Source organism: Schistocerca piceifrons, chromosome 4 (genome assembly GCF_021461385.2).
Source record: "Schistocerca piceifrons isolate TAMUIC-IGC-003096 chromosome 4, iqSchPice1.1, whole genome shotgun sequence".
Lineage (NCBI taxonomy): Eukaryota > Metazoa > Arthropoda > Insecta > Orthoptera > Acrididae > Schistocerca > Schistocerca piceifrons.
In genome coordinates, this window is record NC_060141.1 from 491,043,135 (window position 1) to 491,070,072 (window position 26,938).

Consider the following 26,938-nt stretch of genomic DNA (forward strand, 5'->3'; position numbering starts at 1 on the left):
TAAAGGCAGGTTTTCACATGGTAGTTCTCCAGGCTGTTCGGTCTTCTGCCATCCTCTTCAGGTCGGCATAATTTCCCCCTCCCTTTATGTCGTCTATCACCTTGAATCTCCTTCTTCCTCTCAGTCTTCTCCCACAAATCAATCCCTCCAAAGTATCTACTAACAAGCACTCCCTTCTCAGTGAATGTCCCAAACAGTGCTTTCTCCTTTCTCTTACAACCTTCAGCAGACATCTTCTCTCACAAACCCTTTCCAATACTCTTTCATTGCTCACTCTTTCCATCCAGCTTATTCTCTCCATTCTCCTCCACATCCGTATCTCAAATGCTTCTAACCTTTTTTCATCCTCTCGTCTCAGTGTCCATGTTTCTGTCCCATATAGTGCCACACTCCAGACAAAACATTTGCCAAGCCTTTTCCATAGTCCTTTATCTAATTTGCCACGTAAGAGTCTCCTCTTTCTGTTGAATGCCTCCTTCGCTATGGCAATTCGAGTTTTCACCTCCTGGTGACATCTCAAGTCTTCAGTTATTGTGCTTCCGAGATATTTAAATTCACTTACTTGGCTAATGGTAGATTGTCCTATTTTAATATTGGACAGTCTGCGTCTTGTACTGATGACCATACTCTTTGTTTTTGCTGTGTTTATTTGCATCCCATATTCCACACAAACTTCATTCAGATCTTTGAGCATGTTATTCACTGACCGCTCACTTTCTGCCACTAATACCATGTCATCAGCAAATCTTATACATCCTATTCTCTTTCCACCAATACATATACCTCTTTTCCCATCTAAACTTTTCGCAATAATCTCTTCTAGGTATACGTTACACAACAGTGGGGACTGGCCACAACCTTGTCTAACACCTCGTCCAATGCTGCTTCCTTCTGACATTTCATTTCCAATCCTTATCCTTACTTTCTGGTGTAAATATGGATTCTGTATCAGTCGTCTCTCTTTCCAGTCTACTCCTTTCATCTTCAAGATATCCATCAGCTTGTTCCACTGAACTCTGTCAAAGGCCTTTTCTAAATCTATAAAAACAGCAAAGATTTCTCTACCCTTTTCCATATATCTTTCCCCCATAGCTCTTAGCAGGCCAATAGCATATCTTGTTCCTTTTCCTCTTCTAAATCCGAACTGCTCCTCTGCACTCCCTCTATCCTGCTTGCCATATAACCTCCTGTTCAACACTCTCAGCAACACTTTAGCTGCATGAGAAATTAGACTGATGGTCCGGTGCTCTTCACCTTTTTTAGTATTTCTCTTTTTCTCTATTGGTATCATAACTGTTGTAGAGAAGTCCTCAGGCCATTCCCCTTTGTCATATATCTCGTTACAGAGGTAGACTATTTCTTTTCTTGCCTTGTTTCTCAGACTCAACAGTTATGCTGGCAAATCATCCATTCCACATGCCTTCCTATTCTTCATCTCCTTCAGCGCCTTTTCTACTTCTGCTTCCAAGATGGTAAGTCCCTTTCCATCTTCCGGCACATATTGCTCCTCTTCAACCTTAATTTTGCTTTGCATTTTATCCCCCTTATACAGACGTTCAATATATTCTTGCCATCTGTTCTAAACGTCCTGAGGTTCTTCTGCTAGAGTACCATCCGCTCTTTCTACTTCCATGTTATTCCTCTTTCTTTTACGTTTAAAAACTATCTCACTAGCCAGTCTATACATCATTTCATACTTTACCTCTCTCTCTCCATCTTCTCTATTTCGTCGCATTTCTGTTTCATCCATTTTTCTCTTGCTTCTTCAGTTTCTCTTCTTAATTCATTATTCAGTTTCCTGTACCTGTTTTTGCCTTCTTCAGTTTCTACACTTTTCCACTTTCTGCGCTCTTCCATTTTTTTCAACATGTTTTCTGTTATCCATTCTTTCCTGGTGCTTTGGGATACTCTAATTCCTAGTACTTCTTTGGCAGAGTCCATGAGTCCTCCCCTCATTTTTATCCACTTGTCATTAACACTTTCATCAACACTACTTCTTTGCCATTTTTCCATAAATCTGTTCTCCAAATCTGATGCCTTTCCTACCTCTTTGAGTCTTTCTATGTTCAGTCTTTCCTTTGCTTTACCTCTCCAGACTTTTTTTAACTTCACTTATATTTCTCCCATCACTAGGTTGTAGTCTGAATTTATATCTGCTCCTGGATAAGCTTTAGAATTCTTCAAACAGTTCCTAAACCTTTTTTGTATCACGATGTAGTCCAGCTGATATCTACCTCTATTCAAATTTGATATCCATGTGTAACGTCTCCTTTTGAGGTGTTCAAATAATGTGTAACACACTGCTAATGAATTTTCTTTACAGAAACTAATTAGTCGTTCACCTCTCTCATTTCTTATTCCTAATCCAAAATTTCCTACTGTATCTTCATATCTTCCTTCACCCACCACTGCATTCCAGTCCCCCATGTTGATAATGCAGGCATTTCTATTTTCTTTCTCGATGAGTTCTTGTATTTTCTCATTATATTCTTCCACTTCCTCATCTCTGTGCTGGCTGGTTGGCATATATACATGTATCAATACCAAATCTTTTGAACTACCTTTCAGTCGTATCATCATCAGTCTTCCATCAATATATTGTACCTTCATTACCTTATTTTTCAACTTTTGCCCTATCAATATTCCCAATTCGTTTTCACCACTCTTGATTTCCCCTGAGTAGAAGAGTTTATAATCTCCACTTTCTATCTCCCCATTCTCTCTCCATCTCATTTCAGACAAACCGAGGGCATCTAATCTGTTCCTTTTCACATCCCGTTCTGCATTCTCTAGCTTTCCTGCTTGCAGAAGTGTCCTCACTTTCCATGTTCCAATCCGTATCTTTCCTCCCTTCACTGTCCCTTTCTTCCTTTCAGATATGTCTACTCTCACTGTGTTCCCCTCCCGGAGATCCGAATGAGGGGAAGTTTTAACTCCGGAATCTTTCACATGGAGAGACATACCATGTACTGCTTGTGAATGTACTGTGGTAGTTTCCCGTTACTTTCCACATAGGCAGTAAGATGACCAGCCTAAAGTCAGCCGCTCACCATGAGTCAGACGCTGTCTGTAGCCGCCCCTCTGGGGTTCAGTCGCTACTTGTACTCTTTTTGTACCCAAAGAGAAAAGGTGCCTCTTCCGCCAGCTCCTCCGTACCGAAGCCCATCATCTCCGCTTTCGCTGCCGTTGAGGTCTTCACCGTATCCCTGGCAAGGGGCCCTCACGAGGTACTATCACCCGCGCCAGGGCAACCAAGGTTTTTTTAGCGAGGTGTTACTCCCTCCCCCCCTCTCCTCCTTTCTCAACCGGGCTTGGGACCGGCTATGGCGGAGTTATGTAGCTCTTAAGCGATGACTTTCATTTTTATAGATGATTAATTTATAAGTTATGTTGGCTACAACACTAAAAGTAACTAAAGAACATAGTTTAACCTAGAGCACTGTGAAATCAGCAAACTCTAAAATGTGCTACTTTACATAAATTTTCAGAGACATGTTTAGTACACAGTCATTAGTTTGAGCCCCCTGTAACGCTATAATCGACCACAAATTAGTTGTGTAAAATATTTTTTTAAATTTTCCCCCTTTTTGTTTTCCTCTACATTTATGCAGTGTCCACCACTGTTACACTATCAGAAAGATGTTTAAGCGGAAACTGTGCACCAGATACGTACGTTTCGATCTTTCGTCATTATTAGCCGAATATTTCAGGGAACAAAAAATGAAACTGAACACTAATAACAACTGGAGTGTCACCCATTGAGACAGATGTACAGTTATCTGGAACCCTTGTCGGTATGAGAACATCAGTGCAGGCAACGCCTCTCTACCGCTAGGTCTTCCCTCGTGAGTTAAATACCAGTAATGGAAACCTCGGCTATACTGTCGAAGAGTAGACATTGTCAGATATGGTATTAGTATGAAACTTCCTGGCAGATTAAAACTGTGTGCCCGACCGAGACTCGAACTCGGGACCTTTGCCTTTCGCGGGCAAGTGCTCTACCAACTGAGCTACCGAAGCACGACTCACGCCCGGTACTCACAGCTTTACTTCTGCCAGTATCTCGTCTCCTACCTTCCAAACCTTACAGAAGCTCTCCTGCGTGCTTCGGTAGCTCAGTTGGTAGAGCACTTGCCCGCGAAAGGCAAAGGTCCCGAGTTCGACTCTCGGTCGGGCACACAGTTTTAATCTGCCAGGAAGTTTCATATCAGCGCACACTCCGCTGCAGAGTGAAAATCTCATTATGGTATTAGTAGTTTATAACAGAAATAGTTTCCCTTTTTTTCTAATTATTATCGTTATAAATACCAAAAATAGTTCTGGTGTTAGCAGGAAGCATTGTGTAGGAGGTAACAATGCTCTCTTATATTGCATAATTTGTGTAGAGATCTATGTAAGAATTACTTAAAGGTAACTGGTTGCACTGGAATAAATAAACGAAACAAATAATAAAAAAATACCTTCGTTGCCATAGGATGTATTGGAACTGTAGGATAATGTAAATGTTACGGAAGTAGCTTTTGTTTCCTGTACCTGCTAAACACGTTACAGTTGGATACACCACGAGCACTGAATTCATTATGAAAGTGCCGAAGAGAAGGTAAGTACCACCTTTGCCCGCGCATGTTTATATTCAACTGCTCTGGTGCTTAATTATCTTAACAAAAACCATCCGGTAGTGAAAAATGAAGTGAAAGTAAGCAAAATTAAAAAGATATAATTTGAAAAATTTGGAAAATCACGTCCTACGTATGCCTCAAACATAATGTATACAGAATATTATAAGAGCATTACTAGAAACATGTGCACTGGTTACCATGTCAGGTACAGCTGTAAACTAGCAGGAGATAAAATTACATGCAGTTTGTGGCGTGTTGGAGAAAGAGGCAATTTGATTTGTGTGAACATTCAGAATCCGAGACCTATTTTTGCGACGTTATATGGGTTTTTGTGATGGACTGTACACGAATTTCAAAGCAATAACTGGTAACGGAAATTTGTGGAAATGCTGCGTAGGCCGTAATTTGTAACACAGAACGAAATTGTTTATTGACCAGTGCTACGCCAAACGCTCTGCTGATGAACGAACTTCTATTTACGTATCCCAGCTTTAACCTTGAACTGATTTTTCCCTTTCTTTCTTCCCATAGTACAATGATTCTCTCTCTCTCTCTCTCTCTCTCTCTCTCTCTCTCTCTCTCTCTCTCTCTCTCTCTCTCTCCCCCTCTCCCCCCCCCCCTCTCTCTCTCTCTCACGGAACGTATCCCCTTACTTGTTACAGAAGATACATTTGTGGATGTGGACTGATGTCCATTCCTTGTCATACTTTGTGACGCTTACTGCAAACATCCTATCTCCATGATAACTTTGAAGGGGATTTGCATAGGATGATAATACCCATCTTTAATAAAGTTTATTCATGTATGAGAGGTACCATTTATCAGAAACTATTGGCAATAAGAATTCATAAAAATATAGCTTATAGACTACACATTTTTTAACACATCAACTGAAGGGTTTCAAAAAATATTAATTACTTTAAACATAGTAATTATTTTGGTACAAAGTGATACCCAAAGTAAGAAACTGTCTACATTTGTCTATGTACGTGAGGCTCCAGCTTCTTTGATATAAAATAGGTAAACCCCCCTGTTGAAATGTGCGCAGTTTTCAGATTAGTGTATCCTGGAATTCTGACAAATAAAAGCTAGGAAAAATTACACTTTATTCTTCAAAAATAAAACTTACAAGAAACAGCTATTAAAGAACTCACTGTATTCCAGCTTCATAAGAAGAGTAGTCTGCATCCTCTTCCATTTCATTTTGCAGTGTCCTCTTTCCTACACGTTGCGTTGTCTTGCCCTTGTTTCAATGTCTCTTATAGCGTGCTGTGATACCCTAACCTTTATTTAAATTTGACATTTGTTTCACTGTGCAACGGCCAACAGTTTGTAGCAGTCTTTTCTGAACTTCACACGTTGCAATATTTCCTTCACTCAACGTTTCCACTCCATCAAAGACACTAAAATAAAGTGCACTAACTGACACGCACTCTCTTGGTCATTCTGGCCCACATTACGCTGTTGATGGACTCGTTAAGATTCCGGGTGCTGCCATGAAGACATTTCTTCGTTAGTCATGCGTCTGAATAATCTATGAAAGTTTCTTTCAAGGCCACTATGACAAAAGTTATAGTTTGTTTGACAATAAATTTCACACATTTTGCTGTGCTTTGTTGTATCTGCACCATGAATTATTTCCTTGACACAGGCCATCAATGGATTTATCGCCGATTGAAGAGAGGTAAAACAAAATTGCCCATGAAATTTTCTTGGTTTCTTCTACGCTACTAACATTTGCCTGATGACCAAGCCATAATAATTTTGGATTTTTACCTACTACAGATTCTGTGAGTGTTCTTACGGGGTAACGACCCAACCTCTAGGTTTAATTTAGCAAAACACTGGCACAACAAAATGCCAGATCCGTGATGACGGTACGTAAACAAAATGGTATTTTTATGATATTATTTGTTAATTTGACGGAGGCTATGACAGGTTCTTCGCAATTTCATACGTTTCGTCTATGGCTTTATTGGGATTGTGTGACGTTGAAAGAAGGAATTTTCACCATAAGTTTATTACAACCAACCTCAATATTTATTCCAAACGGGACATGTTCAGCTAACCACAATTTAACCTAGTATCTGCATTGACACTTATTTAAGCAGTCGAGTCTCTGTATAAGGACTGAGTGGGGAAAATCTGAGAATGACAGAGCCTGACCGTCACTACGACAAAGTCACGTAAGTGGTTGTAAAAAAAATGGGGAGGATTAACATGCAGACGCTACTGAAGTTAAATAAACCAGGAAATAATTCACTATAGGGAAGGAAGAAAACAAATGGAACCCTTCCGTTTGGGCGAGACTAAGGCAGATGGATGAGGGTATTCCTCTACACGGAGTTGAGCGGTCAGTGGATTATGAAGTACATATTTTGACTGGCGCACTATAAAAAGCATAGAGCGCTATAATTTCGACCACTGACACAGGACGAAAGCTAAACTTAACGTGGACGATATGACTTACAAGACTGTGCAAAGAAGCAAGAAACGAACTGAAATGGTACAAAGAGCTACAACGGCAAGAGATAGAGATGTCAGACTCAAAACAGTTCAGGGATGCAAAACAACGCTACAAAGAGTTACACATAACGCGCGAACAACATTAGAACACAAGCGTGCAGAAACAGCTCCAAACCAACGTTTTGGGGGAACCCTGAAAAATACAGACGGAGCTTTTGAAGACGCCACTAGTCCTAGAAACGCTGAGACGAGATGTCTGTACCATAACAGAGGGATGGTGAATTTCTGCGAAATTCCTGCTAAACAAACTCTTCCCCGATGACGAGCAACAGTCGGATGAACAGATTTATACTGGACAAGGAACCTTAATGAACTCTTACTATGAAAATGGTACCGCCATTAATCCCTTTCCTTGTGAGGAGATGTCGCTTGCTATCGCCAAATTAAAGAACAAAAGCGCCCTTTTGTCAGATGGTATCCATTTCGAGACACTGAAAATTATCGATCCACAGATTGTTCCACACTGACGATTCTGCTCAACGGAGCGTTACGGCTAGGACGGGTGCTTGTGGTCTGAAAAACAGGAAATGCCGTCATAATTAAAAAAAACTCAGAGGGCAAGGAACCTTCATATCGAAAAACATAGACGTATATGCTAGACCAGAATATACTAGACCGCGAAATGGTAGGAGACTCCTTGGCCCTAGTCCACATCAGTTAGGTTTCAGAGCGGGAGAGTCTATAGATGTCGCAGTAAATAAGGTACTAACCATTGTTAATGGCATAGAAAACAAATACAGTTGCTATTCTTATAGACATTTCGGGCGCCTTTGATAATCTCTGTTGGCCAGCCGTGTTTGCAAGACTCAGAGCAATGCAGGTACCTAAGTCCCTCTACGATAGCCTCTGGGACTACTGTAGAAACGGGCTCGTTGAATGGCGCTCGGTAAAGCAGATAATGATTTTAAAAGATCACAAAAGTTTGCCCTCAAGGTCCAATCGGTGGCTCCCTCTTTTTGGATATCGGATTTGAACTACTCTTAAATCATTTGGATTGGGATAACAGTGCGAACGGGGCGATATCATACACAGATGACGTTCTGGTGTTGGTCTCCGCGGACTCAACAGCGCAACTCTAACACCGTTCAATACAGCTACTCACAAGCATCAGCCAGTGGTGTAAACACAATAAACTTCAGATGGCTCTACACAAAACAATTAATGTACTACTCAAAGGAACACTACAAAGTAATTCAACCGTAAAAGTCCACGACATTAGCATACGCAGACAAAGGAAAACGCGATAGCTTGGTGCGAAACTCAATAAATGAATGCCCTTTGACGAACACACCAGAACAATGACTGACAGGGCTGCCAAGATCATTCACAAGTTGGCCAGACTCAACACACTTCAGGGTACCATTCAACACACTGAGAAATTACCATTGTGCACTCCTTCAGTCTGTGGTATGTTATGCAGCCAGTGCAGGGCCCGCCGAGTATGTCTGGTGACGAATCGGAACATCGTTCGGCAAGGGCAGAGAAGTGCCCTGGTAAGGCTGTTTGGAGCTTTCAACAACACGTCAGTGGAACCACTCTGCGTGATGCTTGGAACCTTCCCTATCGATATAACCATCGGTTTGGGCTGCATTGTACTGGTTGAGGGGGGGAGACAGGAAAATGCAATCGAGATTACTGGACAGGACATCACCGGGAAGTGGAAACTCGTTAAATGGCGCCGGCCACTGTGGCCGAGTGGTTGTAAGCGCTTCAGTCCGGAACCTCGTGACTGCTACGGTCGCAGGTTCGAATCCTGCCTCGGGCATGGATGTGTATGATGTCATTAGGTTAGGTAGGTTTAAGTAGTTCTACGTTCTAGGGGACAGGTGCCCTCAGCTGTTAGGTCCCATAGTGCTCACAGCCATTTGAACTGTTAAATGGCGGGTGGATACCTGACAAAGGGAATGGGAGTTAAGCGAAAGGGCCGTAAGGTAGATCAACTTTTTGCCGACATCAGGGAACCTCTCAGACGGACTCATATCAATGCAAGCCGGCGTATGGTACACTTAGACAGGTCAGGGCAGCCTCCCTGCGCACTTACACCACATAGGCCGCTGCTAGAGAGCTACTTGTACCTGTGGGGAACATGGATCCCGAGAATACTTTTTCACTGCCAGCAACGCAGTACAACAGTGATATGATACGGGCAATAACAGCCAAAGACGAGTGAGAAATAGTAAATGAAATCGCCTATGATATCTCAAGGACATTACATGACGAAACAGACATGTGATACAGCAGAACACTGCAAGACACGCGAAGCAAGTAAGACAGTAGTTTCAGTTCGTGCATCAACACAGACAGCAGCACCGAAACACACACACTCAAATAGCGAACACTTTCAACAACACGTATCACAGACAACAATACACAACATCTAAAGTAATTAATCTGTATCAGAATAAACAGTGAAATAAAATCAACCCTGTACACCCGTTCTAGCTGAAATATAAACAGCAGGCATATCCATCCGTCGGTCATTATACCGATGTTGGGATGCAACAATTATAACTGAACTCTAAGTACAGGATGGTCCATTAATAGTGACGGGGCCAAATATCTCAATAATAAGCGTCAAATGAAAAAAAAACTACGAAGAACGATACTCGTTCAGCTTGAAGGGGGAAACCAGATGGCAATACCAGATGGCCCGCTAGATGGCGCAGCCTTAGGTCAAACGGATATCAATTACGTTTTTTAAATAGGAACCCCCCATTTTATAACATATTCGTGTAGTACGTAAAGAAATATGCATGTTTTAGTTGGACCACTTTTTTCACTTTGTGATAGATGGCGCTGTAATAGTCACAAACATATAAGTACGTGGTATCACGTAACAGTCCGCCAGTGCGGGCGGTATGTGCTTCGCGATACATTACCCGTGTTAAAATGGACCGTTTATCAATTGCGGAAAAGGCCCATATCGTGTTGATGAATGGCTGTTGTGACCAAAACGACCCGCAACAAATAATGCTGCCCAAGTAGGTGTTTTAGCTCCTATCATGGCTAATCCGCACAACAGTAGCAGACAAATTACGCGAGAATCGGGAATCTCAAAAACGTCGGTGTTGAGAATGCTACATCAACATCGAATTCTATGCACCAGGAATTACATGGTGACGACTTTGAACGTCGGGTATAGTTCTGCCACTGGGCACAAGAGAAATAATGGGACGATGACAGATTTTTTGCACGCGTTCTATTTAGCGATGATGCGTCATTGACCAACAGCGGTAACGTAAACCGGCATAATATGCACTACTGGGCAACGGAAAATCCACGATGGCTGCGACAAGTGGAACATCAGAGACCATGACGGGTTAATGTATGATGCGGCATTATGGGAGTAAGGATAATTGGCCCCCATCTAAATGGTGCAATGTATGCTGATTTCCTACGTAATGTTCTACCGATGTTACTACAAGATGTTGCTACAAGATGTTGCTACAAGATGTTGCTGCAAGATGTTGCTACAAGATGTTGCTACAAGATGTTGCTACAAGATGTTGCTGCAAGATGTTGCTGCAAGATGTTGCTGCAAGATGTTGCTGCAAGATGTTGCTGCAAGATGTTGCTGCAAGATGTTGCTGCAAGATGTTGCTGCAAGATGTTGCTGCAAGATGTTGCTGCAAGATGTTGCTGCAAGATGTTGCTGCAAGATGTTGCTGCAAGATGTTGCTGCAAGATGTTGCTGCAAGATGTTGCTGCAAGATGTTGCTGCAAGATGTTGCTGCAAGATGTTGCTGCAAGATGTTGCTGCAAGATGTTGCTGCAAGATGTTGCTGCAGGATGTTGCTGCAGGATGTTGCTGCAAGATGTTGCTGCAAGATGTTGCTGCAAGATGTTGCTGCAGGATGTTGCTGCAGGATGTTGCTGCAAGATGTTGCTGCAAGATGTTGCTGCAAGATGTTGCTGCAAGATGTTGCTGCAAGATGTTGCTGCAAGATGTTGCTACAAGATGTTGCTACAAGATGTTGCTACAAGATGTTGCTACAAGATGTTGCTACAAGATGTTGCTACAAGATGTTGCTACAAGATGTTGCTACAAGATGTTGCTACAAGATGTTGCTACAAGATGTTGCTACAAGATGTTGCTACAAGATGTTGCTACAAGATGTTGCTACAAGATGTTGCTACAAGATGTTGCTACAAGATGTTGCTACAAGATGTTGCTACAAGATGTTGCTACAAGATGTTGCTACAAGATGTTGCTACAAGATGTTGCTACAAGATGTTGCTACAAGATGTTGCTACAAGATGTTGCTACAAGATGTTGCTACAAGATGTTGCTACAAGATGTTGCTACAAGATGTTGCTACAAGATGTTGCTACAAGATGTTGCTACAAGATGTTGCTACAAGATGTTGCTACAAGATGTTGCTACAAGATGTTGCTACAAGATGTTGCTACAAGATGTTGCTACAAGATGTTGCTACAAGATGTTGCTACAAGATGTTGCTACAAGATGTTGCTACAAGATGTTGCTACAAGATGTTGCTACAAGATGTTGCTACAAGATGTTGCTACAAGATGTTGCTACAAGATGTTGCTACAAGATGTTGCTACAAGATGTTGCTACAAGATGTTGCTACAAGATGTTGCTACAAGATGTTGCTACAAGATGTTGCTACAAGATGTTGCTACAAGATGTTGCTACAAGATGTTGCTACAAGATGTTGCTACAAGATGTTGCTACAAGATGTTGCTACAAGATGTTGCTACAAGATGTTGCTACAAGATGTTGCTACAAGATGTTGCTACAAGATGTTGCTACAAGATGTTGCTACAAGATGTTGCTACAAGATGTTGCTACAAGATGTTGCTACAAGATGTTGCTACAAGATGTTGCTACAAGATGTTGCTACAAGATGTTGCTACAAGATGTTGCTACAAGATGTTGCTACAAGATGTTGCTACAAGATGTTGCTACAAGATGTTGCTACAAGATGTTGCTACAAGATGTTGCTACAAGATGTTGCTACAAGATGTTGCTACAAGATGTTGCTACAAGATGTTGCTACAAGATGTTGCTACAAGATGTTGCTACAAGATGTTGCTACAAGATGTTGCTACAAGATGTTGCTACAAGATGTTGCTACAAGATGTTGCTACAAGATGTTGCTACAAGATGTTGCTACAAGATGTTGCTACAAGATGTTGCTACAAGATGTTGCTACAAGATGTTGCTACAAGATGTTGCTACAAGATGTTGCTACAAGATGTTGCTACAAGATGTTGCTACAAGATGTTGCTACAAGATGTTGCTACAAGATGTTGCTACAAGATGTTGCTACAAGATGTTGCTACAAGATGTTGCTACAAGATGTTGCTACAAGATGTTGCTACAAGATGTTGCTACAAGATGTTGCTACAAGATGTTGCTACAAGATGTTGCTACAAGATGTTGCTACAAGATGTTGCTACAAGATGTTGCTACAAGATGTTGCTACAAGATGTTGCTACAAGATGTTGCTACAAGATGTTGCTACAAGATGTTGCTACAAGATGTTAGTACAAGATGTTAGTACAAGATGTTTCACTGCATGACAGGATGGCGATGTACTTCCAACATGATGGATGTCCGGCACATAGCTCGCGTGCGGTTGATGCTGTATTGAATAGCGTATTTCATGACAGGTGGACTGGTCGTCGAAGCACCATACCATGGTCCACATGTTCACCGGATCTGACGTAGCCGGATTTCTTTCTATGGGGAAGGTTCAAGAATATTTGCTATAGTGATCCACCGACAGCGCCTGACAACGTGCGTCAGCGCATTGTTAATGCATGTGCGAACATTACGGAAGGCGAACTATTCGCTGTTGAGAGGAATGTCGTTACACGTATTGCCAAATGCTTGAGGTTGACGGACATCATTTTGAGCATTTATTGCATTAATGTAGTATTTACAGGTAATCACGCTGTAACAGCATGCGTTCTCAGACATAAGTTCACAAAGTTACATGTATCACACTGGAATAACCGAAATAAAATGTTCAAAAGTACCTACGTTCTGTATTTTAATTTAATAAACCTACCTGTTACCAACTGTTCGTATAAAATTGTGAGCCATATGTATGTGACTATTACAGCGCCATCTATCACAAAGCGAAAATAGTGGTCTAACTAAAACATTAATATTTCTTTACGTACTACACGTATATGTAATAAAATATGGGAGTTCCTATTTTAAAAAATTCAGTTATTCAGTTGATGCCCGTTTGACCTATGGCAGCGCCGTCTAGCGGGCCAACGATAGCGCTATCTGGTTTCCTCCTTCGAGCTAGACGAGTTTCGTTCATTGTAAGTTTTTCGTTTGAAGCTTGTTTCGTGGCAAACTTGGCCCAGTCACGGTCAATGGACCACCTTGTATATAAGCAACTTAAGTAAAATTCAAGACACATAATATAGGAACGAAAGTCTAATTAAAAACCACAAGAAACTACACACTTTACACTCACACACCACCACGCTTTCCACAATGTACATAATAGTTATATTCTTGTAAATAGTGTTCAAGAACATTAATCAGTAAATTAAACTCTAGCAAACTGGAACTGCAAGGCTCCAAGTATTCTGTCTCTCATATATATATATATATATATAAAGTCTTCCCTGTTATCTACCATCATATCATCTTAAAACTTTTGTTCACTTTTTCTCTTTCAATTTATAATGTATTTTTAATTTATTATTACTCCCATTATAATTGCTGAAAATATAATTGCTGTTTGAAATATGAAATATGTTTCGTAATCTAAATGAAAAGCTTTAAAATGGACAACCCGTTATGAAACGCAACGCAACAGGTCTCTACATCAGTAATAAATCAAATAAAATCTTCCGTACGTTAATTACTGTAGCACCCATCACACAATCTGTAGCTTACTGTATTGTATTTGATGGGTTCCTCAATGAAATCTGATTAATTATTGTTCTATCAAGCAATACTGAAAAGAAGCACTCGACACGTGATACTTAAATCGTAACAAAGCAAAAAGATCTCGTCTCCCGAAAAATCAACTGTTCCAAAAGTATTCACTTCGTTAATGAATGACTGAATCGTTAGATTTGCTGAACACGAAACGTATTCATGAAAAGCGGTAGAATTTACTTAACGTGGTTAACCTGTGCCTAACTAAAGAACAAAGCCCGCCTGCTGAATCGAATACAACTGAACAATCAAAGAATTACACATGCAAAAAGGATGAAAAAACGTGATAGTAATAGATAGGAGAGCTAGAAAGCGCCGAAGTTTTAAAGTTTACGGGATTCCTGACTTACTACACGAATTGTGACTTGGACTAAATCTGTATCCAAGACACACACACACACACACACACACACACACACACACACACACACACACCGACGGTAGGAATTCAACTCCTCTTCTGAGGTCTGTCTACCTCCCTTGTTCAACGTGGAGATGCGCCTTTGTTCGTTGGTTGATGTGGTGGAGTGGACCAAACAGCTAGGTCATCGGTCACATCGGTTTAGGGAAGGAAGGGGAAGGAAATAGGCCGTGCCCTTTGAAAGGAAACATAGAAACATTTGTCAGAGACGATTTGGGGAAATCACGGAAAACCTAAATCAGGATGGCTACGCGGGTTTGAAACGTCGTCTTCCCGGACCTTTGTCGGAGCGGAAAGCTGCACTCACAATTCTGGCCAATGAGGCTACGCAAAATTGCCGTGTGAACTACATGTTGTTCAAATGCAGGAGAATGGATAGTGATTCGCTGAAATTTAGGTAGAGAGATCTCTTCGCGTCACCAAACATGCAGGAAAGCTAAGATTTCGACGGTTAATACTGCTACTTGTGAGAATGCTACTTTGGCTGCTTTGACTCATACAACTTTAAACGAACAATGATTTCAAGGTAAACGGTCTGGGCGGAGAATGGACTCCATTATGGCTACTTGAGAGAGATTCTAGTTTTCAGAACAAAGAAAGAAAGAAAAACAAGTAACATCACTCCTGTATTCTTTCAAGTATCATTGTCTTTTTAGGTGTAGAAAATTAAGGATCAAAAGGGCAAGACTATGCCAGTTTCAGACTGGTAAAGAAATCTCTGCAGGAGTAAGTATGGTAAAAAATATGTAAAGAGTGTGAAAAACGCACGTTTTTGAACAGACTCGACAATAGATTTGAATTATGCACACCTGAAGTAATTCCGGAGATACTTAGGTGTGGTAGGTGGATCAATTTATTTTAAAATGTTTAAGACTGTGTATAAAAGTGTTGCGTTGCACAGTTTGACTACTTTTCGCGAGTTTAGGGTTCCCACCAGATAAGGTGAGATGCCAGTCGTAAGAATTAAGAGGTTTGAAGCTACTCAAAATAAATAAGAGGGAAGATTTTAGATACGTGACCCATCGGCCTGATACTTGCTGGACTCCAACATGGATGATGATTGAGCTTAGGTGCAATGCGTTGGAATAAATTCTTCATTTCAAGGCAATCTTTTGGGTTACCCAAACAATAAAATTTAAGAGACGTTCTGGTCAATAGCTTTGAGTCTTTAAACGAATTTTTAGGAAAAGGATTATACACACATCAAAAAAAGTTTTACATCACCTCGTTTCCGAGAGTTGCAGAACCTGTACAGATAACTGGAACATAGATCAACATAGACATCATTTTCGCCCTTTTTATCATGAAAACCACACATTGCATGTTGTACCACTATATAGCGAGACCTTCAGAGGTGGTGGTCCAGATTGCTGTACACACCGGTACCTCTGATATCCAGTAGCACTTCCTCTTGCGTTGATACATGCCTGTATTCGTCGTGGCATACTATCCAAAAGTTTATCAAGGCACTGTTGGTCCAGATTGTCTCACTCCTCAACGGAGATTCGGCGTAGTTCCCTCAGAGTGGTTGGTGGTCACATCGTCCATTAACAGCTCTTTTCAATCTATCCCAGGCATATTCGATAGGGTTCATGTAAGGAGAATATGCTGGCCACTCTAGTCGAGCGATGTCGCTATCCTGAAGGAAGTCATTCACAACATGTGCACGATGGGGGGCGCGAATCTTCGTCCATGAAGACGAATGACTCGCCAAAATGCTGCCGATATGGTTGCACTATGAGTAGGAGGATGGCATACACGTAACGTACAGCCGTTACGGCGCCTTCCATGACCACCAGCGGTGTACGTCGTCCCCACATAACGTCACCCCAAAACAGCAGAGAACCTCATCCTTGCTGCACTCGGTGGACGGCGTGTCTAAGGCATTCAGCCTGACCGGCTTGCCTCATAACACGTCTCCCACGATTGTCTGGTTGAAGGCATATGTGACACTCATCGGTGAAGAGAACGTGCCAATCCTGAGCGGTCCATTCGTCATGTTGTTGGGCCCATCTGTACCACGCTGCATGTTGTCGTGGTTGCAAAGATGGACCTTGCCATGGACGTCTGGAGTGAAGTTGCGCCATCATGCAGCCTACTGCCCACAGTTTGAGCCGTAACACGAAGTTCTGTGGCGACATGAAAAGCATCATTCAACAGAGTGGCGTTGCTGTCAGGATTCCTCCGAGCCACAATCCGTAGATAGCGGTTATTCACTGCAGTAGTGACCCTTGGACGGCCTGAGTGAAGCATGCCAGCGACAGTTCCTGACGCTCTGTATCTCCTTCATGTTCGAACAACATTGCTTTAGTTCACTCCGAGACGCGTTGACACTTCCCTTGTTGAGGGCCCTTCCTGGCACAAAGTAACAATGCGGACGCGATTGAACCGCGGTATTGACCGTGCAGTCATGATTGAACTACAGACAATACGAGCTATGTACCTCCTTCCTGGTGGAATGACTGGAACTGATCGGCTGTTAGACCCCCTCCGTCTAAAAGGCGCTGGTCGTGCATGGTTATTTACATCTTTGGGCGTGTTTAGTGACATCTCTGACACAATCAAAATGACTGTGTCTGTGATATAATATCCACAGTCCACGTCTATCATCAGGACTTCTCGGAACCTGGGTGATGGAAAACTTTTTGAGATGTAGGTATGAAGAAAGTGAGCTAGACACACTAATTTTCCTTCATTTCTTATATGTGTGGCACAGAATTAAAATCTAACCTTACTTAATGCTCTTCACCTGCACCCGAAACGCACTGCGAAATCTGATGGACTTGCAAAAAATCCGCGCAGTTCTCACACTGTGCAGAATTTGGTGTCCCACTGACCCGTAAATAGTTTCTGTAATCTCATTTTCATAGCGATTTGTGTAAACAATATAATAATACTGAAATGAATTCAGTTACAAATATATCTTAGAAATTGTACTCTTTCTACTGAAGGAAAATTTGAAGCAAATTGTTAAATTCGAATTGTTTAAAAGGATTTTATTTACACAACTACTGTAAGACTGACTTTGACGACCACAAAAATCCGAAATAACTGATCCGCATAAGAATTTCGGAGTATCTGCCTTCTCTCAGGCGTGGATGCACAGAAGTAATTGCATTTAATCCTTATCTCGCTTTTGGTAATGGTTGGTAACAGTTAACCTCATGGACGACAGTCGACAACTACTTGTCGGAATCTGCTTCTGTTGCGACGTCGAGAATATAGTCTTCGAGATTGATATTGTGTTACAAGACTCGTTTTTTCTAAGAACTATCTCTTTTATAGGATTTACATGACCGTACTACTTGAAGTTGTTTAACACTATATTTCCATCTGTGTCTATCCCAGCAGTAGTTTTCGTTTGGTTCGGTCCTTCTCCCTCTCAGGAAACTCCATCTTAGAAAGATTTCTCTGCTTCTGCTTCCGAATTCATGTTATTTTGTGGTGAGTCAGTCATTAGATGAGATTCATTGCGTCTAGTGCTGGCTGTGGGAAAATAGTACTAATAGGCCTACAATGTGGGAGAGGTGAATTAAATCAGTGTTATCCACTGCTGTTGGATCAGGGTTTCGTTCTTCGTAGTGTGGTATCGTCCAGAGATTGCAGTGCCACACTACAATTGCCAACTATCATCGGTACTACAGACATTAACGTGTCTCGCTGGGTTGGGAGGCTCTCTCTCACATCACCGTAGTACCATTGCACAGATGTTGGTATCGCGTCGGGCACGGACTCCCTGTGCCCAAGTTAGTGACCTCCGATGAAGCTGTCTACATCACAAGGTTAGTTGTAGTTGCTTTTTCGAGCCATGCTGCTACGGCATGGTAGGTCCAAAAGTGTTGAGTACTTAAGAAATTGGATAATTTATTTCGTCCGTCTCAGTTGCAGTGATGTAAAATTCAGCTGTAGTGATCACCGGTTTCGACCCGCAACCACACTTAAAATTACGAACTCCATGGCTTACACTAACGTGTACAAACGGTATGTATTTCCATATTACAGACCCTCATATGCTTATAGACATACCCTGCTATTAACCGTAATTATTCATACATGGTGCTAAAAGGTACGAACGGCTTGTATACAGCAAAGTATACAGCGGGAGAAAAGTATCCTCATTGATCTTAGCTTATGTAGCAGCTGGTATTTAGTTAGGACACCAGCGCTATTCAAGTCTCATATGGAGCTGTAATTTTGTAGATGTTGAATTTGTATCTCACGAGAAGAGTTTGCACTAGTTTGCATGAGGTGACGCTTTATTGTTCAAAGACACTTTTAATTATTCAGCACTTTCTAACGCCAATGCACTGCATAAATTTAATTTTTTATCATTCTTGTAATAAAGAGAATGTGTAGTTGCGATCAGTCATCACGCATAGCAATCAAAGGACCCACAGTTACGGACAGACGATTGTAGTTTCGTCCGGTCATGACAAATAGGATGGTGATTCTCCTGTGATCCTGTTCACAGCTCAGAAAGTCAGTGTTGGTTAAGAGGCCAAGTTTCAGTACAATGTTTCGTTCGTGTCCGGCTACGTGCCCTCCTGGAAATGGAAACAATCTCAAGCTTCCTTGCTACTTTGGATAATTTGAAAGCAAGTTTTCCAGTGCTGACAAACATCTAGTCGCGGAAAATAGTGTGTTCTTAGATACTTACGAAGTGTTGCGTTATAAATGAAGTCCACAAATTATATGGTTAAACGAGGACCATTAACCGAACGGTGTTTCCAATAGGCCTCAGGTCCATAAGCACCATATAATAGTTATTCCTGCCATCTATCTTGTGGAAATACGATCAGTGGCAGGACATGTTGTCCAGCTGCTGATACGCATGCAGTGACAATGATAGTAACTCCACGTTCAGCAAAAACGGTTCTATATTAGCTTTTTAACCGAAGGCTAACACTCGCAGTTTTACGCTGTACTATTGACAGTTGTCTTGTCTACGTTATAAATTCTGACCCCTTTATAACTAACTTCTCCATTTCAGTTTATAGGATGCAATTATATGCATTCACAATGTTCTTTATGAACCCTTGGATTCGAGTCATGAGATGTTTTCTGGCTTTCAAATACTAAAATGTGTCTTCAGAAAGAGCCTCTTCCACTTTCGTCAAGACTTTATCATTTTATAATTTGGATTAGGCAAATTACTCTTCAGATGCTACTTGAAAGCCACCAAGTTGAAACTAAAACTTACGAACCGTTAAATCTTTCCTCCGCATTGAAACATTTGTGACCAGCGACTTATTCACGTTCATATATCAAAAGTGGTGGCAGTTCTAAAGTTCTTTTGAAACTGTGTTCAGGGAAACAACAAGATTTAATATAATGTGCCGTGTGGTTTTTGGCTCATTAAATGCTATTTTATGCAGCTTTGTAACTTTCTTTTACTACATAGCATTTAAAGTGTCAATCATTGCTTAGTAATTCTATTTTTGACGTTATCCCATGTGAAGAATGCTCAAAATAGCCAAAACTTTATAGGAATATAGTAGGAAAACGGGGGAATGAAAGTGGTTGCTTACAACGGGCGACACTGCGCACATCTCAGTCTTTTAAACATGGCTTCAGACTCTTATAATTACAAGGAAAGGACGACAGTCACACTTCGTAACCTCCACATAGAAACTACAAGCCGTATTTAATTGAAAATAAACGACACAATGGCTTATGTTAAATGCTGAAATGCAATTTGAAACGGAGCTTCGTACTGCACTGCTCTACCAGAGAGAAACCAAAACACCTTTGTTTACATAGAAAACACCTGAGTGACTCCCCTTAGCAGCATTTCATTGATATTTGAACACTTATTTACGCCAATCATCAGTAGTCTGCAGCACGTAATCCACTATAAAAAATGCTAGCGACGAAATAAGCTGCGTGGATGAATTACGAATCCCGGAACCTAATAGATTTTTCTTCGTAGCTGAAGCTAACTTGTGAAATGCATGTTGCAATGTCAGTTCAATGTCGCTGAAGCGAAACGGTATCACGCTTCAGTTCATCAGCATTCAGCATGGGAATACATATAGGTCTGGGGATACATTTACAACTGAAAAGGGGTGTGGGGAGCAGCGGTCGTCCGAGGCTAGTTAACTCTGATGTGCGGGCCTGGGAGACGTATTACGGCTTTTCGAGAGAGTATCGATGAAAGAGCCCTCATGAGGGCTTGGCTCATTTGCTCGCTGCAATGAAAGCCCATTTATAAATGCCGCAGATTGCACTCGGAATTTCGCTATTAAGAGAAAATAATTATTCAGTAAGAGTGCCCTCCAGCCTTACTAAAGCTTTATACAGTTGATGAGAGGGCATCTGAAAAGTACTTCATCTAACAGAATTAATGGCAAAATTTAACAGGCTTTGTAATAAAGTAGAAATAAAATCCCCTTTTGAATACTTCAATTACATTACTCTTAACTAAATTTAATGGAAAATTGTTACTTTCTCGAGTTTTCTGCGGGGCTACGTTGAGATTCAGTTCCCTGCCGGAAATGTCGATGTGTATGTGAGAGTATTGTACAGGGAGGAATGTACCTAGGAATATATGTTACTTCATGGTCTAGTGACCGATCCTACAATCATACGAAGCAATGACCACGAGACATTGCCATTATCAGTTTCCAATATTTCATACTCTTTTTGTTGTTGGGAGCCTTCAGGTTGTTGCGCTATATTTGTAAATATTTCGAGTTCTATATTTAAGTGTTATGTAGTACATTAAAGCTATTTGTAAGATACTGTTAATTCTTCAGTTGCACAACTTTATGGTAAGTAAAATCCCATATATATTTAAAACTAGTTACATAAAAAGCGGACCCTTGAGCTATGATACGTCGGTCGTTCACGATTCTGTACCTTGAAACGGAAGGACGTCTTGTGCTGTGGACCATGTGAAATTGCAAATGATGTGAGTTTCTTTAACATCTTAATAATTTTACCTGTAATGACAATTGATAACGGCTTAAGTTACCTATAGCGTCTCTTCAAAAATACGTTTAACTTGGTATTTCTTTTTGATTATATTTCTTTCAGTTACTGATCACTGATGCGTTGTAGATTAATAATAAAATAAGTAGACTACTAAACAGTGTTCACGGGGTTTTATCGATTGAAACGCTTCGAAATTTCCGTAGAATATTTATTCCAAGGTTAGCGTATTGCACCTTGGAATATTTTTGTCACAATTCGTAGGAAATTACAGTTCCAAGTTAATTTTTGTAATTTCAGAGAAAAACTGAAGTACACAGAAGTAGAATGCTATCCCTTAAAAAAAGAACAAAATAATTTATTAAAATTGTAGAGGCTAGAGTCAAAAAAGCTGTCCAAGACTCGACAACCTCTATTTCCCTGACTTCATGCTGTCACATAATGCCTCAAGGGTCTTTACTTCAAGCTTTTTCCCCATTTCTCCTGCAGTGTTATAATCTGTAGCCCTTCGTAGCCTAAAAGACATTATCTATCATGATATTGCTTTCTGAACTTACGAGCTAGCAAACTGTTCGATTGACAGTCAACTAGAAAAAGCTGAATTAAAATGCCAAACTTAGATGGTAATAAATGCTTCTGAAACTACATACACTTGATTGTAGGACAGCAGTAAAGCTACAATGCGGGATGTAACAAAATTCAGGAAGGATTTGGAGTGAGACTACTATATACCATGTTGCAATGAATCTAGTGCTGAAATAGAAATCCTAATATATGTACGCCAACGGATTCGTAACTTGATCAGTTCCAATTGAGTGTAAAAATAAACGAGTCAGCAATAAAAAGGGTTAAAGTAAAATTGAGGAATGAAATACATTAACGAAAACTAAATAATAGGAACGCCAGCTTTTGTATGATCATACAGCATCAACAAAGGAATACTGCTAAATATAGTAACTATTTAGAATTTTATCAGACAGTTCACGAAGCGGCGTGACATGAAACCTGAATGAAAATGTTCCAATCCATTCTCAACGAAGCGCACCATCCACTATTTCTAACTATGTATTGTATGAAAAATGAGCAAAATTAATTCACCTTATGAGTAGTGGTGATGCAAACATACACTATGTGATCAAAAGTATCCGGACAACACCTAAACATAAGTTTTTCAAATTAGTTGCATTGTGCTACAACATACTGCCAGGTACTCCATATCAGCGTTCTCAGTAGTCATTAGACATCGCGAGAGAGCAGAATGGGGCGCTCCACGGAACTCACGGACTACGAATGTGGTAAGGTCATTGAGTGTCACTTGTGTCATACGTCTGTATGCGAAATTTCCACGCTCCTAAACATCCCTAAGTCCATTGTTTCCGATGTGATGGTGAAGTGGAAATCTGAGGGGACACAAAGCGTATAGGCCGACCTCGTCTGTTGACTGACAGAGATCGCCGACACTTGAAGCGGGCCGTAGTGTGTAATAGGCACACATCTATCCAGACCAACACACAGGAATTCCTAACCGCATCAGAATCCACTGCAAGTGCTACGACAGTTAGGCGGCAGGCGAGAAAACATGGATTTCATGAGCCACTCATCACGCCGGTAAATGCAAAACGATTCCTCGCTTCCTGTAAGCAGCATAAACATCGGGCGATTGAACAGTGGAATAACGTTGTGTGGAGTGACAAAACACTGTGGCCATCCGATGGAAGGGTGTGGGTATGGCGAATGCCGGGCTAACGTCATCTGCCAGCGTTTGTAGTGCCAAATTCGGAGGCGGTGGTGTTATGGTGAGATCGTATTTTTCATGGAGGGGGCCTGCATTCCTTGCTTTGCGTGGCATGATCTCAGCACAGGTCTACATTGATGTTTTATGTACCTTCTAGCGTCCCACTGTTGAAGAGCAAGTCGGGATGGCGATTGCATCGTTCAACAAACTCGAGCACATGTTAATAATACACGGCCTGTGGCGGAGTGGTTATAAGACAATAACATCCCTGTAATGGACTGACCTGCACAGAGTCCTGACCTGAATCCTATGGAACACCTTTGGGATATTTTGGAACGCCGACTTCGTGCCAGACCTCACCGACCGACATCGATACCTCTCCTCAGGGCAGTACTCCGTGAAGAAAGCGCTGCCATTCCCAAGAAACTTTCCAGCACCTGATTGAATGTATATCTGCGAGAGTGGGCCAACACCATATTGAGTTCTAACATTACCTTTGGAGGGCGCAACGAACTTGTAAGTCATTTTCAGCTAGGTGTCCGGATAATTTTGATCACATAGTGTATGTCTGATATCAAGGTATCGTCGAGAATCACTTAAACGTTTGGTTACAGCGGCGCTGTACAGAATAAGCTACGGCTGTTCGACATAGAACGCCTGACACAAATAGCAGATCAATGCGAAACTAGGTAGTCTGCAACTGTCAACTTGAGAAGCCTATGCTGTACTGGTTCTGTTGCGTGTTTCTACGTCTGGCACGCAGCTTGACGGAGGGGGGAGTGGGATGGGAGATAAAGACAAGATATCACAAACGGTGGCGTTAGTGGCAGATCATTCTCAGACCACAGCATGCGTATTTTGCGCAACGACTATTTAACTGATATGTTACGTTACTATCATCATAAGTTATCTCCTCCTCTCAGCGGTGATGATGAAGACTTTTACGTTACAGTGCCAGAATAATGGTTCCAATATTTTCTCTGGGGCTTCTTCGTACAAACCTGAACGAGCTGTAGAGATAAACTGCTCCAGCACTCTGGCGCTCGGATTGCGATTACAGTTCCCACAACAACCTAAAGATGGCTGCATTACAGCCGGCAAAAAGTCATCCACAGGTCCCACAAACACTCCCCCTCCGCTCCCCCTCTTTTGTATGTTACAAAAGTTGGTTTAAGGTTCACTCGTGCACAAACAAGAAGAGTGACATAACACAGCCCCTAAATAATATTTCAAACCACTGAGCGGTTGAAAAAGCCTCCGAAGAACACGGCATACTATACTGTGTTACATATGCGCATCTATGGACAAAAATGCGAGAGTCGAGACCAGACGAAAAACGGCGAAAAATTTGTCGTCCTCATTAATTGGGACCTTCCCAACCTCTCTGGTACAACGGCACAACATGGGGGATGCTTGTAATTCAAATATCATGGCATCTCAGTTACGTGCTAAGTGATTTTTCCTTCGGGGGGGGGGGACAAGTCATGTAGAACTCCTTGAAAGAAATTTCCGCCATTTGAATGTAAATTACAAGTGATATATTCCACATAATCGTGAATTATTCTTCATAGCCGTTCTCAAGTTAGAGTTGAAATGTCACAAAATGTTCGGTCTGCTTAGGTGACACGTTAAATTCGAAATAACATGTATCTGGTCTTACAAACCAGTCTTCGTATCACAGAAATGACTATAAAAGCCGAAATCATGGCTGTGGGAAGTAAATGAACAGTAATTCAACAGTGCATAAAAGAGAGCTGACGAAGATAGCCTTTCTCGGTCTTAAGATGTTTAACCTCGATTATATTGGTCAACTGGAGGATGTTTTGGGAGGTTTCTTATGTCCATCTTGTTGATTGCTAGCCCAGTTTTATACATCTCAGAAATAATCGTCTTTTACTGTTTGTTTTTGTTGCTACCGCACAGGACTTCCTCAATCATTGTTTTTTCCTTTTCCATATTTTGTGTCAACCAAACATTATTGCTATAAGAATAAAAATAGCTTCAGTAACTAGTTGAATGACCTGGAATTATTGTAAGAGAAATGGAACACACACATGGTGTAATTCCTATTAATAAATCACTGAAGCGGCAATGAAACTGGTATAGGTATGCTTATTCAAATACAGAGATATGTAAACAGGCAGAATACGGAACTGCGGTCGGCAACACCCATATAAGGCAACAAATATCTGGCGCAGTTGTTAAATGGGTTACTGTTGCTAAAATGGCAGGTTATCAACATCTAAGTGATTTTGAACGTGATGTTAGTCGGCGCACGAGCGATGGGACATAGCACGTCCGAGGCAGCGATGAAGTGGAAATTTTCCCGCGCAATCATTTCACCAGTGTTCCGTGAATATCAGGAATCCGGTAATACATCAGAACTCTGACATCGCTGTGGCCCGAAAAAGATCCTGATAGAACGGGATCAACGACGACTGGACAGAATCGTTCAACGTGACAGAAGTGCAACCCTTCCGCAGATTGACGCAGATTTCATTGCTGGGCCATCAACAAATATCAGCGTGCGAACCATACCACGAAACATCATCGATATAACCTTTCGGAGACGAAGGCACATTCGTGTAGCCTTGATGAATGCACGATACAAAGCTTTATGGCTCGCCTGGGTCCATCAGCACCGACATTGGACTGTTAATGACTGGAAAAATGTCATCTGGTCGGACGAGTCTCGTTTTAAATTGTATCGTGTGGATGGACGTGTAGGGGTATGGAGACAACCTCATGAATCGATAGAATCTGCATGATATCAAGGGGACTGTTCATGCTGGTGGATGCTCTGTAATGGTGTGGGGCGTTTGCGGTTGGAGTGATACGGGACCCCTGATACATCTAGATTCGACTCAGACAGGTGAAACGCAATTAAGCATAGTGTGTGATCACCTGCATCCATTCATGTCCATTGTGCATTCCGAGGGACTTTGGCAATTCCAGCAGGACAAAGCGACCCCCCCCCCCCCCCAACACGTCCAGAGTTTAAACAGTTTCACTGGCCACCATACTCCACTGACGTGAACATTATTGAGCATATATAGGTTGCCTTCCAACGTGATGTTCAGAAGAGGTCTCCACTCCCTCGCACCCTTACGGATTTATGGACAGCCCTGCAGGATTCATGGTGTCAATTCCCTCCAGCACTACTTCAGACATTATTCGGGCCCATGTCACGTCATATTCCATTTCTGTGTGTTCGCGGTGGTTCTACACGAAGTTGATTTCTTTGGCTATTCAGTGTACATTACCTAGACAAATGAATTTCCAGTATTATATTACTCCACATTAATTATTTTTTGGTGTTGCAATTTTTTTCCGTCGGTGTAATTTTATAGATACATTTAGCAACACATGTGTATACTGTTTCTATGTGTGTTGCGAATATGTTTGATACGATAGTTTTACTGCAACAGCGAAAATTTAGTAAGCGATAATTTTTTATTTTTTTCATCAGTTCATGAGGTTGTCTGCGAGAAAATATTACGTGAAGTTTATTGCAGGTTACTAAGTGGTCTCGTTATCAAATATAGGGTGAATAGCGTCTGCATCTCCGCAACTCGTGGCCTGCTCTTCCTTCTCACCCCCAGCCCTGTGATAGGTTGGTGTTCCTTGTTCCCACAGCGATTAATTACAGATAGCTAGTGATATGTCACCTAGTTTGCTTGAAATCGGTACAACATTCATTCTTACAAAATGTTTGAATATCTTTTCTTGGGAATCGCTTTTGATTATATATAGCCTATAAAGTGCACATAGCT

The 26,938-nt window shown here is 41.4% G+C and overlaps 1 protein-coding gene across 1 annotated transcript in view; it reads right to left on the reverse strand.

The window, feature by feature from the left end:
- Positions 1-10,615: 10,615 nt before the first annotated feature.
- The window catches only part of LOC124795942, a 95,826-nt gene continuing 79,503 nt past the window's right edge, over positions 10,616-26,938 (reverse strand). The window contains exon 2 of the mRNA XM_047260023.1: positions 10,616-11,096. Coding sequence (XP_047115979.1) covers positions 10,616-11,096 — 481 coding nt within the window. The remainder of the gene's footprint in view (positions 11,097-26,938) is intronic.